Source organism: Ambystoma mexicanum, chromosome 4p (assembly GCF_040938575.1).
Source record: "Ambystoma mexicanum isolate Mex_15411 chromosome 4p, UKY_AmexF1_1, whole genome shotgun sequence".
NCBI classification, from domain to species: domain Eukaryota; kingdom Metazoa; phylum Chordata; class Amphibia; order Caudata; family Ambystomatidae; genus Ambystoma; species Ambystoma mexicanum.
Window position 1 is genome coordinate 82360761 of NC_090927.1, and position 17073 is coordinate 82377833.

The 17073-nt window shown below is 46.9% G+C and overlaps 1 protein-coding gene across 2 annotated transcripts in view; it reads left to right on the forward strand.

Moving 5' to 3' along the window:
• Positions 1-17073, forward strand: part of LOC138453018 (multiple epidermal growth factor-like domains protein 10) — a 318657-nt gene that overhangs the window by 99727 nt on the left and 201857 nt on the right. For both annotated transcript variants that reach the window (XM_069605429.1, XM_069605430.1), the window contains exons 5-6: positions 4444-4602; positions 6744-6890. In XM_069605429.1, the coding sequence (XP_069461530.1) occupies positions 4444-4602; positions 6744-6890 (306 nt within the window). The remainder of the gene's footprint in view (positions 1-4443; positions 4603-6743; positions 6891-17073) is intronic.

Consider the following 17073-nt stretch of genomic DNA (forward strand, 5'->3'; position numbering starts at 1 on the left):
GTGGAGCAGAATGTGATGCTTTCCATATTGGTAGGTGGAGCAGAATGTGATGCATTCCATGTTGATAGGTGGAGCAGAATGTGATGCATTCCATGTTGGTAGGTGGAGCAGGAAGTGTTGCATTCCATGTTGGTAGGTGGCGCAGGAAGTGATGCATTCCATGTTGGTAGGTGGAGCAGAATGTGATGCATTCCATATTGGTAGGTGGAGCAGAAAGTGTTGCATTCCATGTTGGTAGGTGGCGCATAATGGGATGCATTCCATGTTGGTAGGTAGAGCAGAATGTGATGCAATCCATATTGGTAGGTGGAGCAGAAAGTGTTGCATTCCATGTTGGTAGGTGGCGCATAATGGGATGCATTCCATGTTGGTAGGTAGAGCAGAATGTGATTCATTCCATATTGGTAGGTGGAGCAGAAAGTGTTGCATTCCATGTTGGTAGGTGGTGCATAATGGGATGCATTCCATGTTGGTAGGTAGAGCAGAATGGGATGCATTCCATGTTGGTAGGTGGATCAGAATGTGATGCATTCCATGTTGGTAGGTGGAGCAGAATGTGATGCATTCCATGTTGGTTGGTGGAGCAGAATGTGATGCTTTCCATATTGGTAGGTGGAGCAGAATGTGATGCATTCCATGTTGGTAGGTGGAGCAGAATGTGATGCATTCCATGTTGGTAGGTGGAGCAGGAACTGGTGCATTCCATGTTGGTAGGTGGCGCAGGAAGTGATGCATTCCATGTTGGTAGGTGGAGCAGAATGTGATGCATTCCATATTGGTAGGTGGAGCAGAAAGTGTTGCATTCCATGTTGGTAGGTAGAGCAGAATGTGATGCATTCCATGTTGGTAGGTAGAGCAGAATGTGATGCATTCCATGTTGGTAGGTAGAGCAGAATGGGATGCATTCCATGTTGGTAGTTGGAGCAGGTTGGGTTGCCGGTTCCCCTCCTCTACCAGCAGAAGGTGGTGCCACGTACACTTACTCTCCTTAAATGTGGTAACATTGCTGTGACGTGTTGCTTTTGTCCCAGTACATGTATTTAGGCTCTGATAATTACTAGCATATAATCCTTTTAAAGGGATATGAGCATCGGCATTAATGTGCTATTGAATTCCATTAAAGGACTGCTGGATAAGTGGAAGGCACATCGGCTCGGCTGGGTTTCAACTTGTAGCCTACATATTAAACATATATCTCTGCAGAGACACACAAAGGGTGTATACCCCAGACTTGCAGGTTAAAAGTAGATCTCTGCAGCAGGTGCAGTTACCCCCTGAGCTGTATGTACAAACCGGCTTGCACGGCTGGAAGGCCCCTACGGTGGAAGCAATGCCAGTAGTAAGCAAGGATTCCCTGACTTTCGAATGGCGGTGCATCAGCGTTACTGGTGACTTAAAAGAATATCCCATACAGGAATCAGGAGATCAATAAACCGGCCATGCCTCTGAAGGACTGTTAGGCCTAAGGTCTGACACAGTAATGCAGGCTACACACACTGCCCACCATTGTACAACATACATGCCAACACAGCGGGACAAATATATTCAAACACTGTTCCTGTTTAGGTTTTTTTGTTCTTTTCTTGGCAGCAAATGTTGGTTCTGTGTCAGCATAGGAGCTCTTCTGAGAAGTGCAGTTACTGTTCCTATAATTATGTACATCTGTCCTGTTGGAAAGTGCGGGTACTTGAGCAGCATTCCTTAAAAAGCATTGGCAATGCCAATCCTTTTGGCGTTCAGATGTTCTTTGCATGTTGCATTTATAGGCACCAGGGTGTAAGGAGGAGAGTGCAAAGTTTGATGGGAGGATGCGATAAGTGGTGCTGGATGAGAAGGGGAATAGAGCAAGGGAGGAAGCCATTGACAAAGGGTGGCACTGATGATGAGCAAGAGGAAATATGAGCCAGAAAGGGTGCAAGTGAGAGTGTAAGAAATAACGCGAGAGTGTGAGAGGAGGATGAGAGAGGAGGTAAGGTACGTGGATGGGGGAATAGTGGGTATAGGTTGGGTGGGGCTAGGGAGATAGAAGGGGTAGGTGTGCGTGGGTGGGGGTAGCTACGCCTGAAAAATTCACCAAAACCAAAACATCAAAAAGTAAAGCATCACTGAAATGCTACCTTCAAACTGCACAGAGCTCAGCTTCGAGCCTACTCTTCGCCTGTACCAGCATAACCAGCTGTCTCTGTACCTCTCAGGAACTGGGAAAAACAAGTATCAGCAATGCCAACAGTTTGAGCTATTGTAGAGGCATGGGAAATGTACTTGCCAGGCACTGCCGTAGTGGTATTAACTGGCCATTGATGGTAGCCAGTGCGAGTACTTAGGCATCTAAAAGCAGTGCCTTACAAATGCCTAATACTTGTATGCAAGCCAATCCTGTTGGCTTTGACAATGCTTGTTTATTCATGTGTGTGGTTCGTTGCTCTGCAAGCTTTTTTCACGCTTATTACTGTCTCTTAGCATGCATCTAGGATGTTTAGAGCAGGATGTTACAATGGTTTTCATGGTGTGGGTCGTGGCAGGTCATCTTTTGCTGGATTACAAGCAAAGGTAAGCAGGCCGGCATGGGTTGGGAGGATTTATTAGAGGGAATGTCATATTTATACAGTTAACATGCTCGATTTGCACATGGAAGTTGAAACAGAGAAGGAGCTGCTTCCTCTGTCATTATCCAGACAGACAGTACTTTTAACACTGTGCGTCGGCTCGACACAGTGCTCTGTGTAAGCGAGAAACAACTTTCATTGAAAAGCTTTCTGTTCAACCCTCATTAAGCAGACGGCGAGCCGCCCTCCAACAACCCTGGGCTATCACGACAAACATCAACACAATGCTTGCTGTATGTTTTCAAATCTTTTCAAGATGTAACTCTACTAAAAGGGGCCATTCTCCTGGCAAGTTTAGGACTAGATGAAACAGCGCACACCACAGCCACGCCAGCATCAGCCAGAGTTTTACATTAAGCATTCTCCTCCTGAACTCGATTTTGCTGCCTGTTTACTGCTTCCACTGGCTAGTTATTTGCCCGCACATACAGGAAAATCCATCAAACTAGCATAAGGCCTAACATCATGCTCTGTCATTCCATCAGTATATCATGTTTCTAGAGTTTGTTAATAGTTCAGCTCAGTTAATGGCCATAATCTGAAATGCTGAGTCCTCGGTGTAAGGCGTTTGTTTTGTATGGTATCCTCGACGCCAGAATGGTTGCCTCTTAGTGTGCGATATGTTAAATAGTAATATGCGTCTCCCATGGTCGATGATTCCAATAAGGATTTGGAGACCTTACATACGTATTTTAAAGCTTAAACATTACAGTGGTGCCTCCAGTGGAGCTTGTAGAGAGGTCCCCACCCTAGTGTGTGAGCATGGAGGAGTAGGTGCGTGCAGAGTTCTTGTGAGATGCGACTGAGACCAATAAACAAGTTGCTTGTTCAGGTATTCACAGGAGGATGGGCACTTCAGGAAGGAATCCTGGCCTCTTACTCTGTTTCATGAATTGAGAAACCTGAGGGGCAAACCCTCCTTTTATTTCATGAATCAATCATGATAACAGGAAAGGACAGTGGCTGTGGCTGAGCGGAGGTGTGTGCATTACCTTTAGTTGTAAATGTTTAGGCCCATTGGAGGCCGATATGGTTCCGCGATCACTAGTATGTTGAAAGCCACCTGTACTTTTAAAACGGCTCCTACATTTTTTGTGCAACGCTCGCCTGTGCTTTTTAAAGTCCATACAAGAATTAAAGTAGTTTTAACGTCGTCACCAGAGGTAAGTAACTTACTGTTCTTGGTAACATAAGGGAATCTGTGCAAGCCACATTTGGCTGGGTGGCTACTCCCGCCGTGGCAGATGTGGTAGCTGAGACAGCCACTCCAGTCCTGTGGCTGCAGAGACTGCTCCGATGAGCGCAGCAGAGCCTACCACCCTCATGGCTCAAAGTCCCATAAAGCAAAGTCCCAAGGTCCCAAAATGTCCCACCCAAGGTGTCCCCTGTGCCCCCCTTGCCAGATGCTTCTGTGGTGGCAATGGGTGGATATTGGCACTGAAGGATGTGATGGCAAAACCATACTTGGTGGTGTTTGCACCCTATGGTTGGATTTGAGTGGGTTTGCAAACATTCTGCACCCAGTGGGTGCGTGGTGTCCAATCTTTGGATAATCTGTGTGTACAGTGTTTGAAGGAGCATGCATTATAAGCATTCTAATGCCACTCAATAAGGCCTTTGAAAGTCTTATGAATGCTATGGACCCGCTGCACCGCTTTACCCTATATGGTCACGGAACGCATCGGTTTTCTTGCCACAGACTGATTACCTACTTTATCCCACACATTTATATGATGGTGACATGTCGTGGTCCATTGAATTCTTCTGTTCTCCACACACTTCTTCCTCTTCCATTTGCCAGAATGTGTCTTGTTTTGATTAATCGTTATTTTCTCAGCTCCAGAAAAGAGTGGCTCGTGCCCGTTGCCTCCCATGTTTCCGGTATGCATTTTCCCTGCCCCGCCATGGAACCAATGCGCCACAGACCAGGAATGCCAGGATGACCAGAAGTGCTGCGACGCCGGCTGCAGTCCACAGTGCAGGAAGCCCCTGCAAGGTACAGAAGCAGCCTAGGTCACTATTCATACATGTCGTGGGGTCCTGGGCGGGAGAAGGGGACAGGCAGTGAGAGGATTAGCCGGAGTGCTCACTAGGAGCCAGGACCTGAACTCTAACTGAGGACATTATCCCTGAGGCCAGAATACGATGAGTAAACACAGTGAGGGCCATTATGAGGCAGAAGTAGGCCAGATCACCCTTCACTGGCAGCAAGTGACAACCTGTGCCGTATTCATACGTTTTATTATTATTATTATTATTATGGTATTTATTGAGCTTCGAGAAGCAACTGAGTGCTTTACAGAGGTATACACCAATACAGATGCACAACAGAGCACGTGACAGCACACACAGGGTGAGAGACAGAGCCTGAAGTCTGCTTCTACCTCTCCCAGGCGCTCCGTGCTTCAAATCCACGTACAGCTCCGTCTATGTGCAGTTTCCGTGTGCACAGTGGTGATCTATGTGCAGTTTCCGGTGATCTATGTGCAGTTTCCATGTGCACAGCGGTGCTGGCACCCCTGTGGAATGCACCTGTTTTTTTGAGCTTGCTGAATCCCCACAGGGATGCGTGTGATGCCTCCTGCAAAGCGCATAAACGGTGAGCCGGATTAAGGGTACTGTATTGGCAGGGGCTTAAACAGGCTTTGTAGCCTGAAATCTCCCTGATTACAATCACCATTGCACAGAGAAGACGTGGGCCTGCTCGTGGCAGCAGTCCTTTAGTGCTATAGACGAGTGTGCTCGTCCTATTTCCATAGACTTGCATGATAACTCAGCATTTAAGGGGTTAACAGACCATGCAAAATGGCCGCCATCGGCATGGGGAGGACTTTTAGATGGAATAGTGAACATATCGATATGACAACAATGGGCCTCATTACGACCCTGGCGTTAACCATGGCGCTATTAGCGCCATGGTTGACGCCGGTATTTTTTCAACTCCGCCATGGTGAATGGCAGAATTACTGCCCCATTCCAAGGTTGGGGGGGGGTGGTAATCCCCCATTCACCATGGGCCCATCCCCATTCCCATTTTTGCCCCCATAGGGCTCAATGGGAATGGGGAAGGCGCTAATTACGGCACCGTAAATTACGGTGCCGTAATTAGCTCCTAGGTCCCCTTGCGGGTTGGTTTTTTAACACCTGCTAAAAGTAGGCGTTAAAGTGCAACCTGCAAAGGGACCTCGTAATCAGGCGTTAAGGGTTTAACGGCGCCGCCACCTTTTACGACGCTGTTAGCCCCTTAACGCCTGGTTTGTAATGAGGCCCAATGTGTTCTATCAGTATAATCACTGCTACGAGAAAAGACTATCAATAAAGATAATATCAGGAACTGTCCCAAAGAATGTCTTTTGATTTTATTGTTTAAAGCGCAGACTTATCTCGAGCGCAGCGGAGCGCTGTGCAGTGTGGGCAGCCAGCGTTTGGGCTGGCATCGTTTAACAGTAGTGCAGTACTATGAGTTACAGGGTTACAGAGTCTGCGTGCACTGACGTAGAGGGGCCACCCGCACCCCACCCGCGGTGCAGGGGTCCCATGTTGCTCAGGCCTAGCAGGGGGAGTCCAGTGGGGTGGGGGCACAGCAGGGCTTGCAGCGGGGTCCCCACATTTTGTGTTATGCCACTGTTTGTGTGTCGGTATGCTTTGGGCTCCGCCGTTCACTCTACCGCTGAGGGTTGTGGGAGTCGAAGTCCAAAACATGTGGTGAGCCAAAGGGTGCAGAAACACGGCCTAGGGTGTCTTTTCACCCTAGACCCTGTCCAATTTATCCACTTATGCATGCAAATATCTGAAAACCACATTCTGTGCACACAAAAGAGGACAACGTGGTTTAAATAGACACAAGACAATAGCCTCAATTAAAGGCCTCTATAATGGTATATGAATTCTGACGTGAATCTATCAAAGGTTTCAATATTCTGCAACAAGTCACCAGGCGATGTTTCTTTTACAAACCATAAAATGCATTGTGACCATCAGACCAATGCGACAGTCATTCTGCATGAAACTACACTATGGGCGAAATAGAGAAATTGGGTAGAATAATGGTTTGTATAACTATGCCCAATTTCTACAATGCATCACTAGCAACAGCACTTAAAACATGTACCTATTTTCGGAATTCGTCTTTTCCAGATAAATCTGGCCACTGCCCACCCTTCAAAAGCTCCATCTGCAAAACTGACCGCCCGTATCCTGGTACATGCAGCAGCGACAGCCAGTGTGAAGGGACTGAGCGCTGCTGCTGCCTTGGCAACGGCAGGATGGAGTGCACAGCGACAGGTAAGGAGATATGAAAGGCCGTCTGCAATGAACGTGTTTCTATCCCAGCCAAGGGAATCCCATGGCAGCGTCAGAGTGGGCCAAGGCGACAGTAAGTAGGTGGACTGGGGCTAGGCTCATTATGGCAGGCTCATGACCACATCATCTATAATGGAACTGGTTTAACTTATTCACCAGCAACCTCCAGTGCTTCTCACCAGACTCCCCTTAACCATGAAGGTACTTATGTTTGTACCGCCGATTTTTTGGCAAAGTAATTTTTTACTGCCATTTTGTTATGATTTTTTTAATGCCTAAATGAGGGGTCTGTCTGTCCACACTACCTCATCATGCCATTCCCCTACTCAACCCACCTCAACCCAACCCACCCTCCACTCTACGCACGCCATATTGCCTGCCCATGACGTGCATAAGAAGGCAGGCCTGTGTGCCTCAGAAACCCTGCGATGCAACTCTTCATCTGCATCCTGTAGCCTGTGAGCTCCTCGGATAAGAGGGTCCAGCGCCCATGATAGCCAGAAGCATGTCTTCTGGGCCAGTGCTTGGCTCACTCTCAACTTTAGAGTCTTTGGGTGGGTGGGGCCTGCTGCTGTCCTCAGAGGTCACCTATTTCCCAGAATCAGGCAGGGTCTTAAGGGTGGGGGAAGCAGCTCGGCTGTTGTGCTTCTGCCTCCACTGCTGCCGGGTTTTGGAATCTCACCAACACATTTCGGAGAGAAGCTGATATGCTTTGTGAGTTCCAGCAACTCAACAATGCAATGATTTCCCTACATCCAAAGTCTCTCCCTATCCATACTCCTTATCATGGACTGGTCTCTCACATCTTTTTAAAACTTGCCTGCAATGTGGCAATAATCCTTCTCCGTTCCAAGCACCACTGCTGCAAACAGGCAAGGTGGGGGGTTGGGATCTTTAAAAAATAAATGAAAATAAAGATATGGGAGGGGAAGGAAGGAAGATGGTGGCCCACATTGGGGTGACAGCCTGCGGGTTCTGTGCACCGCGGGCTGAGATTATAGGTTTCAGCCAGTGATCCACGGGACCTGATTGGCTGTGTGCTCCAGCATCTTGAAGCCTCTATTGTGCTAGATGGAATTACCAATAAAGATCACAGACCAAATAACCGCACAGACTCTAGGAATATGGCAACACGTTACTTTATTCACATTTAATAAAGCAGGGAGACCTGGCAGGCATTGTACTGATGCATGCACACACACAAGCCTGTTTATATAGAGGTTTTTTACCCCAATGTGCGTCATCTATGACGTCATCTTACGTGGCAATTAATAAAACCTATCGAGGGAAGGGATTGGTTAGGGGAACAGATCTACTAATAGAACATATAAGGATTAGTGCATCATTGGCTGCCCTTTATATGTAGGGCACGCCTTGAACTACCTGTAAATGCATACAGTACTGGTTATTTTGGACAAAATAGTTGGGGATTAGTCTATGCAACATTTTATGTTAGGTTGCGCACTAGACCCACTGATTGCTTGGCATTTCCACCCAACCTTGGACTTTCGGCTCGTTACAGCATGTAAATGAAATGAAACCTAGGTGCTTTGAATCACATCAGACTACTCCCTGCATTCCCAATTAATCCATCCTCTCACATCTGTTCGCCATAAGCCAAAGTCTTCCGTCTTTATTTGACCTTGTAGCCTGTTCACTGTCCTGGAACATTTGAGGAAGTGTGAGCACACCACTATCTTCATCTGAGGCTTAATGAATAGCCCTTGTTTTCGACTTCTAGATCACGTGTTAGGTGTAAGAGGATTCAATTCAGCACTACAGCCAAGTCAACGCCTAGTCTAGAATACTGAATGAAAACCCTTATTGATATGTCTTTATGTCCAGTTCATGCGTTCTGGATGACTACCCCTATATAACACCCCTCTCTCAGAATCCCCCTGACCCCACTGAGCCAAGAAGTAGTTCTGTTTTGCAAGTTAAAAGGTTTATTTGAGAAGTAAAGCAGTATATATCTATCACACTTTATAATAAATTAATAATTGGATATCACACTTAATCTGGTATGATAAAGATTAACAACGGAGAATCTGGCACGAGCACACTTCTTGATAATCACTAAGGAGTTGACATGAAATGGATAAGATAGCAACAATACTTTTATGGTTTCCAATGGATGCAATGTGGAATGAAATGCAGTACAGAAAATAACTTGATAGGATTTCAGCAAAAACAATGTAATCACTTTCTTGTACAATTCACCCCCCCTTTTTATGCAATGCAAGGAAATGGAAGGTAGGCACACAGTTCTCAGAAATGCAATTAAATGTGATTCAGTTCACCCAGCAACTTCGACTACAGACGTTGAAAACACAGGCCCAAATGCTTTTAAATGTGCTGGCAATGTAGAAAAAAATATGTTAAAATGCTTTTAATTCCCTCTAGGAGGTTCAGGGTGAGTGAAATCAAGTTATTATTAGTCCAGGCTCACTTTAGCAAGTATCTAGGAGTAACTAGCAGGTTAAACGAATTTCTGGCAAATGGAAGGCAAGCAGCAGCAGATTTTTACACGTGAAGAAATTTGCAAATCGCGGCAAAATTCGCGAATGCGTGTTCTGCGATTGCGGTAAAACTATAAGGGGTAGGAATGTGGTTCTTGGTGCGATTAAAAGCTAAGATTCTACGCTTTCAGATGAAAGTTACTGCAAGTCTCTAAGACAAACGGTCGCGGAGATATGAGCGATTTAGTGAAGGTCGTTTTTGGTTTTGCAAATTTTAAACGCAACACTTTTTCAGCTTTAAAAATGATGGCAGAATAACACAATTGCTAAGCTGCAGTTCTACTTAGATTAAAAATGGATTGAATTATATGATTTTAACTAAGAGATGTGTTCTGAGTTTTGCTGAGTACTCACAAGAGATTTTGAACCGGAAAGCGACTTGGTCACGGACTTCAGTCTGGTCAGGTCTTCCCGAGTTCCGCTCACAGCGCCTGGCCTCTGGAACTGCTCACAGCATCAGGGTCTGCACTCTGGATACAATGGCCTGGTCTCTGCTAGGCACCGGTTCTCTGGGTCGGGTCCTGCCTTCTCTTTGGATATTTCTGTCACCGGGTTCTTGCAAAAGTTCTTGGCAAAATTCAGACGGCGTCAGCCGGCTGTCTGAAGAGTTCAGTTGCAAAAAGATTTTCAGGCCTGTTGACAAATACTCTTGCTGGCAGTGGCCTTTTTGGTTAAGGTTCTGTAGTCTCTGTTTATCTTGGAGTCTAAGTGTTGGCTCCTTGAAGGTTGATGGAGGTAAGTATGGATTTTTCCGGCAGAGCGTCCCGCTGCAGATGGAAATGAATGTCTCTACCTAAGTTTCAGTGGTCCATTTATATGTTCTGCAAGTGGGTGTGTGTGTTGGTCATAACTAAACTTGCCCCTCTCACTTGTCATTGGTCCAGCTTTCATTTCTCCCCTGATTGGGGGAGCTAAGTTGTGTCAGAGTGATGTCAGCCATTTATGATCTCTTGAAAAAACTCCCCTGTCATCTGTGCACCCAAATCTATATATGATCAAAATACATATTTCACAGTTACACAGTTGTTTGAAATTACATACCCATGTCACATATCACATGAGGTATACTCTGTCCCAAATCTGCTGTTTCTAAGAGCTTGCATTCAAAAATGGCAACTTTTAGCACTTTTTAATGTGCTAAACAACATTGGATCTTCATTAAATTTTATATAACTGTTCCTCACATATCTACCCACATACCAATGCATTTTCGTTTGTCTAGCTGAAACAGGGAGTCTGTAATATTAATAAACAGCAGGGTTTTGTCCCAGAATATCCCACAATTTGGAGTTTGGGCTTGAATTAAAGGTACATTTTTTTTAATTAAGTCTCTCAAAGTTATACATTTCTGTCATTTGATTACAAAGAGTTATCAGTGTTTTTGTAAAATATATATTTTACTTTCAATTCAGTCCTCAGAGTGTTGGAGTCCGCCTCCAAGACTTGGGTGGGTCAGTCACATGTCTCCTGGCAGGCAGGCCTTTGTTGACAGTAAAACAGTAAAAATCAACATATTCCTTTCAGAGGAGAGGGGCCATTGTGTGGTCTCTGGGAAGCTGACATCAGGAGGCCAGGGAGCCACTTTGCATTTAATTAACAGAACCCTGTGATTTCCTGGCTTATTGTGTTGAGTCCTGAAGTGTCAAGAGTTCTCAGGACAGGCAACCCCTTTGAACTTTTGATTAAATAAGACCCCTTTCTTTGCACTAGACAGTTTTGCAAGACAGCTCTCCTGTCAGAGTTTAGACCGCTAGTGCCGCCTTGAGGATTTTGTTGGTATGCAATTTTGGGATCTTTCTTGGATTAATGCATTCTAAACAGGAATGGTTCTTACATGGTAGTAAATCCTTGCTTAACATTGTTTTGATGGGGCTCCTTACAGTAAGATTGTTATGTGGAACCCCACAAAAAGGTTGAATCTTTAAAGTGGTCCAATGAGTCACGATTTCAGCAACTTTTTTTCATCAGTAACAGTGGATTTTGTTAACAAAGACCTTTCTTTACACTGGTGGGTGGCAAGTTAGGTAACCATTTTGGTGTGCGCACAACTGCGCAGCTCTCCTGGATTCTGGGATGAAATGATGGGCGGCGACAGCGCATCCCCATCTTTACCCACTCCAATGATTTATTTTTGTTCTGGGGTAAAATGATGGGCAGCGACAGCTTAATCCCCACATTTACCCCGTCTAATGATTCCACATGGGTCAAAACCCTCCACAAACCCCCCCGCCCGACTGCGCTTTGACTTGAGTCGAGGGGGAGTCGGTTGCAAGGGAGGTTTTGAACCCTGGCGCTGGTATGTCCACATTATCTTCTTCCAATTCTGTAGATGGCACAGTTCAGCATCTTCCTCTCCATCCGGTCAGATCGATCAGTTCTCCTCGCCGGTCCTGATGGGAAGATTGGGCGGTACCCCGGGCCCCTTGCGTCTCGGCTCCCGGTCTCCGGATCGTCCTCCTTGTCCCGTCTCCAGGTTTTCTTTCTCCTAGAACGACAAAGGAAGAGCGGCAATACCTACTCATAGACGTCTTTCCACCACTGTTGAGATAGTGGGGCAGCATATGCATTTCATCAAAACGAAACATTACATTCTTATTTTGAAAAAAAAAACAGTATAACTAAGAGACAGTTTCATGCAAATCACAATATTTTAGAGACTAGATGTGGTATGTTTTATGATTGGAACTGAATTAGTCTGAGACAGTACCCGCTAGGATTCCAGAGGATTCCTCCAGTTGTTGCAGAGTGTGCCTGGGATGGCAACATTTCAACTGGTTTATGTGGACCCACTTGTCTTCCCTCGCTGCCAAAGGACCTTTGGGGATGTGGATTTTGTAGGCCACAGGGGAGATCTTGTCGATGATCTCAAAGGGTCCCTTCCATGTAGGCAAAAATTTCCGCTGTTTTGCCTGGTTTCTTTGGAAGTTGTATAGATAGACCCGGTCCCCCACCTGATATTCCTTCCTGGAAGTTTTCAGGTCATAATGGGTCTTCATGCTATCAGCCGATCTTTCTAGATTCCGCTGAGCATAAGCAAAAGCATGTTGAAGGTGTTTCCTTAAATTCTCCACATACTCATGAGTAGTGGAGGCATTTATCAGTGTCTGCTCTTGGGTCCTGTAGAGCAAATGCTGCGGAAGCACCATCTTGCGTCCAGTCATCAACTCAAATGGTGACATTTTGGTTGCAGATGAAGGGGTAGATCTGATGGCCATTAGGACCAGAGGTAATCGGATATCCCAACTTGGCCCAGAATCTGCCACAAACTTTTTTAAGATGCTCACAATTGTCCGGTTATATCTCTCTACTGCCCCAGAAGAAGCGGTCTATAAGCAATATGCAGCTTTCTCTTGACCCACAGTATCTCCCACATCTTTGTCATTACTTCACTGGTGAAGTGGCTACCTCTGTCTGACTCAATCCTTTGAGGTAGACCAAAACGGGAAAAGATGTGGTTAATCATCAAGGCAGCTGCAGTTTCTGCCTTGCAATTTGGGGCTGGGAGACATTCCACCCACTTGGTGAACAAGCATGTGATGGTCAACATGTACTTATTCCCCCTAGCAGAGCGAATCACGGGGCCTACAAAGTCGATTTGTAAATCTGACCATGGCAGTGTCATCCCCCGCTTTTGGAGAGGCGCGCGGTGCGTGAGGGATGATGGCTGAAATTGTGCACACACAAGACACCCCTTCAAGTATTGGTCGAGGTCCTGACCCATGTGTGGCCAGTATGCAACCTCTCTTAAGATTTCCAATGTTGTGTGAAACCCCCTATGACCGGCGGTGGCCGCATCATGGGCGTGACTTAACATCAGGCTTCGGAATGAGGTAGGAACCACCCACTGGTCATGGCCAGCTTTGGATTTCCTTACCAACAAACCGTCTTGGATTCGGAACATTTTTGGACATTTCATCAACACTCTTAGGTCCTCTTTCCCAATGTAATCGGTATCCGTCAGGGGAAAGTTCTCAGGGTCCTCAAGGTGCTGGTAAAATTGACCAATTATTGGATCCCCCTTCTGAGCGGTAATCAAATCAGCATCAGGGGTCTCCTTACTCCATTGTGCAATTGAAAGGTCATTGTGAGCATTTGTCTGGGACCTAGTGATAGCAGTGACCTGGATTTCCCCCAAAAGGGACTCAATCTCAATTAGATCCCCTTGGATGGCCCCGGTTTTGGCCAGCTGATCAGCTAAGTCATTTCCAGTTTTGTCTGGTCCCTCTACTTTGGAATGACCCTTGATCTTTTTCCAATAGATGGTCATCTCATTCGAGGTGACCAGATCATCAATGTTTTGGATCAACTTCCCATGTTTCAAGGGTTTGTTGTTAGCACATAACATGCCTCTGGTTTTCCAATTAACCAGGAGCTCCACGAATCCGTTCCGTACATAATCCGAATCTGTGATTATGACCAGTTCGTGGAGTTGATGCTGGACAGCAGTGAGGATGGCCTGATGCACAGCCATCAATTCTGCCACCTGACTACTTCGGGGACCAATTTTGTATCCAGCGGAGGGTTCTGGGGACTCATTCACCCATGCATTCCCTACGCCGGCCACCAGTTCTTTCTCCCCGTTGTTGTCAACATGGTAAGAGCATCCATCCACATAGACAGTGGGCATTCCCTCACACTTGTCCTCTTCAAAGACTTTGTGTGGGGAATTAAGGTATGCCTCCATGTTGTCCTTTATTTTTAGACTTTCGTCCTCGAGACAGTTTTCTCTGGCACAATCATGCAAGTCAGCCAGACCTTGCGCGAGGGGACTCTTCTTGTTTTGGCCATATCTGACCTCCACAGGAAAGCCTTGCATTGACAGAATCCAGAAAGTAATTCGGGAATTACTCACATTTCCGGCCCGGATTCTGTCACTTTGGAGATATTGCAGAGGCTGGTGTGGAGTCTCCACTATGATGTGTTCCCCCTGGATAAACGGGCGGTAATTCTTCAATGCCCACACCGTCGCCAGGAGTGCCTTCTCACAATCGTTGAATTTTTCCTCCACAGAGGATAAAGTTTTGCTCGCATAGGAGATTACTTTATTGACCTTGTCATGCTTTTGGTATAATACCGCCGTCAAGCACGTATTAGAGAACCCCGTCTCCAGGAAGAACTCCTTGTTTCTGACAGGGTAAGCTAGGCAAGGCGCTTGTGAGAGGCTTCTTTTGAGTTGTTTTACTGCCTCGGCTTGTTCTGGACCCCATTCCCACTTGACCCCCCCCTTCAGGAGATGAATCAGGGGTCTGGTGATCTCTGCGTAGCCCTCAATGAACTTTCTGCTGTAATTGGTCAGTCCAAGGAGGCTCCTTAGTTCCCGCAGAGTTGTGGGGTCTTTCAGTTTCTGAAGTGCTTCCACTTTCTTTTCCTGGGGACAGAGGCCCTGAGCAGTAATCTCATGCCCCAAGAAATTAACACGGGTTCTACACCACTGTGCTTTCTGAAAGGAAAGTTTTGCTCCGGCGGCCCTCAACTGCGTCAGAACATAACGGATCTCCGCTATGTGTTCCTCCACAGATGAACTTTTGATGAGGACATCATCTACATAAGCCAGGTTATCCCTCGCACCCAGGTCGGGCATGGCCTTATGTAGGAAAATATTGAACTCATTACCGGAGTTAAGGTATCCGAAGGGAGTCCGGGTCCATGTATACTGCTGGCCCCCAAAGGTAAAAGCCAGTTTGTATTGGTCCTCCCTACTGACAGGCACGGTCCAGTATCCATTGGTCAGGTCTATTGCAGTGAATACCTGTGACCCCTGGATCTGGGCCAGCCCTTGGTCAATGTAGGGCAGAGGCCATCGGGAAGTATGGACCCGTTTGTTGAGCTCCCTGAGGTCGGCGCAGAGTCTCCACTGGCCGTTTGGCTTCAATATTCCCAGCACCGGGTTATTGAAGGTGCTGTGGACTGGACGGATTATTCCCCTGGACTCAAGGTTCTTAATTATTTCAGTAAGGGACTCCATTGATGCGAGAGGCAAGCGATATTGCTTCACAAACACAGGAGTCATGCCAGGGTCCGTGGGGATTGTGGTTGTGTGGATGTCGGTGCGACCACAGTCATATGAGTCTACCGCAAAGAGATCTTGGAAATCCAAGAAAACTTGTTTCAACTTTTGCTTTTGTTCCAGAGTCACACAGGCATCAGCTAGGTTGACTCTCTCTTCCACCATCTGCCTGAAGCCTGGAAAGACTTCTGGTTTGGCTATTTCAGCGGCCTCCTCCAGCTGGGTGGAGAAGTCCCTGGTCAGGGTGCTGATTTGGACTGGAGGCTTCAGGTGGGAAAGGCAGCCCTCATGGACCTGGAAAATCACCTCATCCCTCCTGAAGTCACAAGTCACATCTTCCTTACCATAGGGGCAGGAAGTGTACACCAGGAAGTTCCCCCCATGCCGGGTAAACATCCTGTCTGGTGTTGTTTTGTCCTCACTGTCACTGTCAAAACAGTCCTTGGGGATTGGTCCTAACAGTTCATTTACTAGGTCGATGGAAAAATGTCGGTCATCAACCGCCATTCCAATAATAGTGCCTGCGGCTAGAGTAATACTCTTTAAGTCGCTGTTATCCACCTCTATTAGAATTGTGTCATGTTCTATGTTGACTAATGGAGTTGGGTTTACCCCCAACCCTTGCTGTTGGAAAGAAGCATTTAGATGTATGTAAGCATCAGGGTTTTTCAACTCTTGTCCCCTTTTAACTTTCACTTCCAGGGAGGATTGTCGGGTCCTTTCTGGGATGGTGACTTCCTCTTTAATCTGAATTTCAACTGCATAAGGTAGTAATTGAGCTGACCTAAATGCTTTTTCTGGATCATCAAAGCCCACGGACGACAAGCATTCCCAGTGTATGTACTGTGTACACCCTACACACAAGGAGGAAGATTAGTGAGATTTGCCATGGCTTCTCCAAGCGCACAACGAAGGACCGGCATGCCTATCTGGCTCAAGGCCAAGGTCTCTACCCCATTTGGACCACAGGGATAGAACTCACCAGGGTCCAGCCAACCTGAGCGGGCTTCTAAGCCCTTTCAGGGCACTCCTGTGGGGGGCCAAGACAAGGCCAAGCACTGCGAGTCTGCTTCCGTTGGGGTCCTGCGACAGTCAGGGCACACTCATTGTCCCCATTCGCCTCGATCTCCAGCCATCACTCCAGTTCTTCATCAAGAAGGGAGTCGGCTACCCCAGGGAAGCTGTGGGAGAAGCAGAGAAGGCCAAGCAGGACATGGGATCCATCCTGCCGGCAAAGGCCCAGGTGCCCCAGGCCAAGACGTCCTCTTCGATCGAGATGCTAGTGGCCGCCCTCTCGGCCCAGACCCCTCAGGACCCAAAGAAAGGGGGGGAGTGGATGAGCTACAGGGCACGGACATTTCATCGTCGAATGAGGAAGACGTTCTTTCCGTCCACGTAATCCCGGAGAGACGGGTGATGACGACAACGACAATGAGAATGTTGAGGAGTCACCCGCCGGACGACAACGACGAAGACGTCAGGGGAGGGGGTGACGACACAGGTGCTGGGCCCAGCATTCCTGTCCCCCAAGAGTTCCCCAGAGATCTGTTGCAGGACATTCTGTTGACTCTCCACACTCTCGTATCAGAGATTCAGAAGAGGATGTTGACGGCACTGCCAGAAACTCCACCAGCAGAGA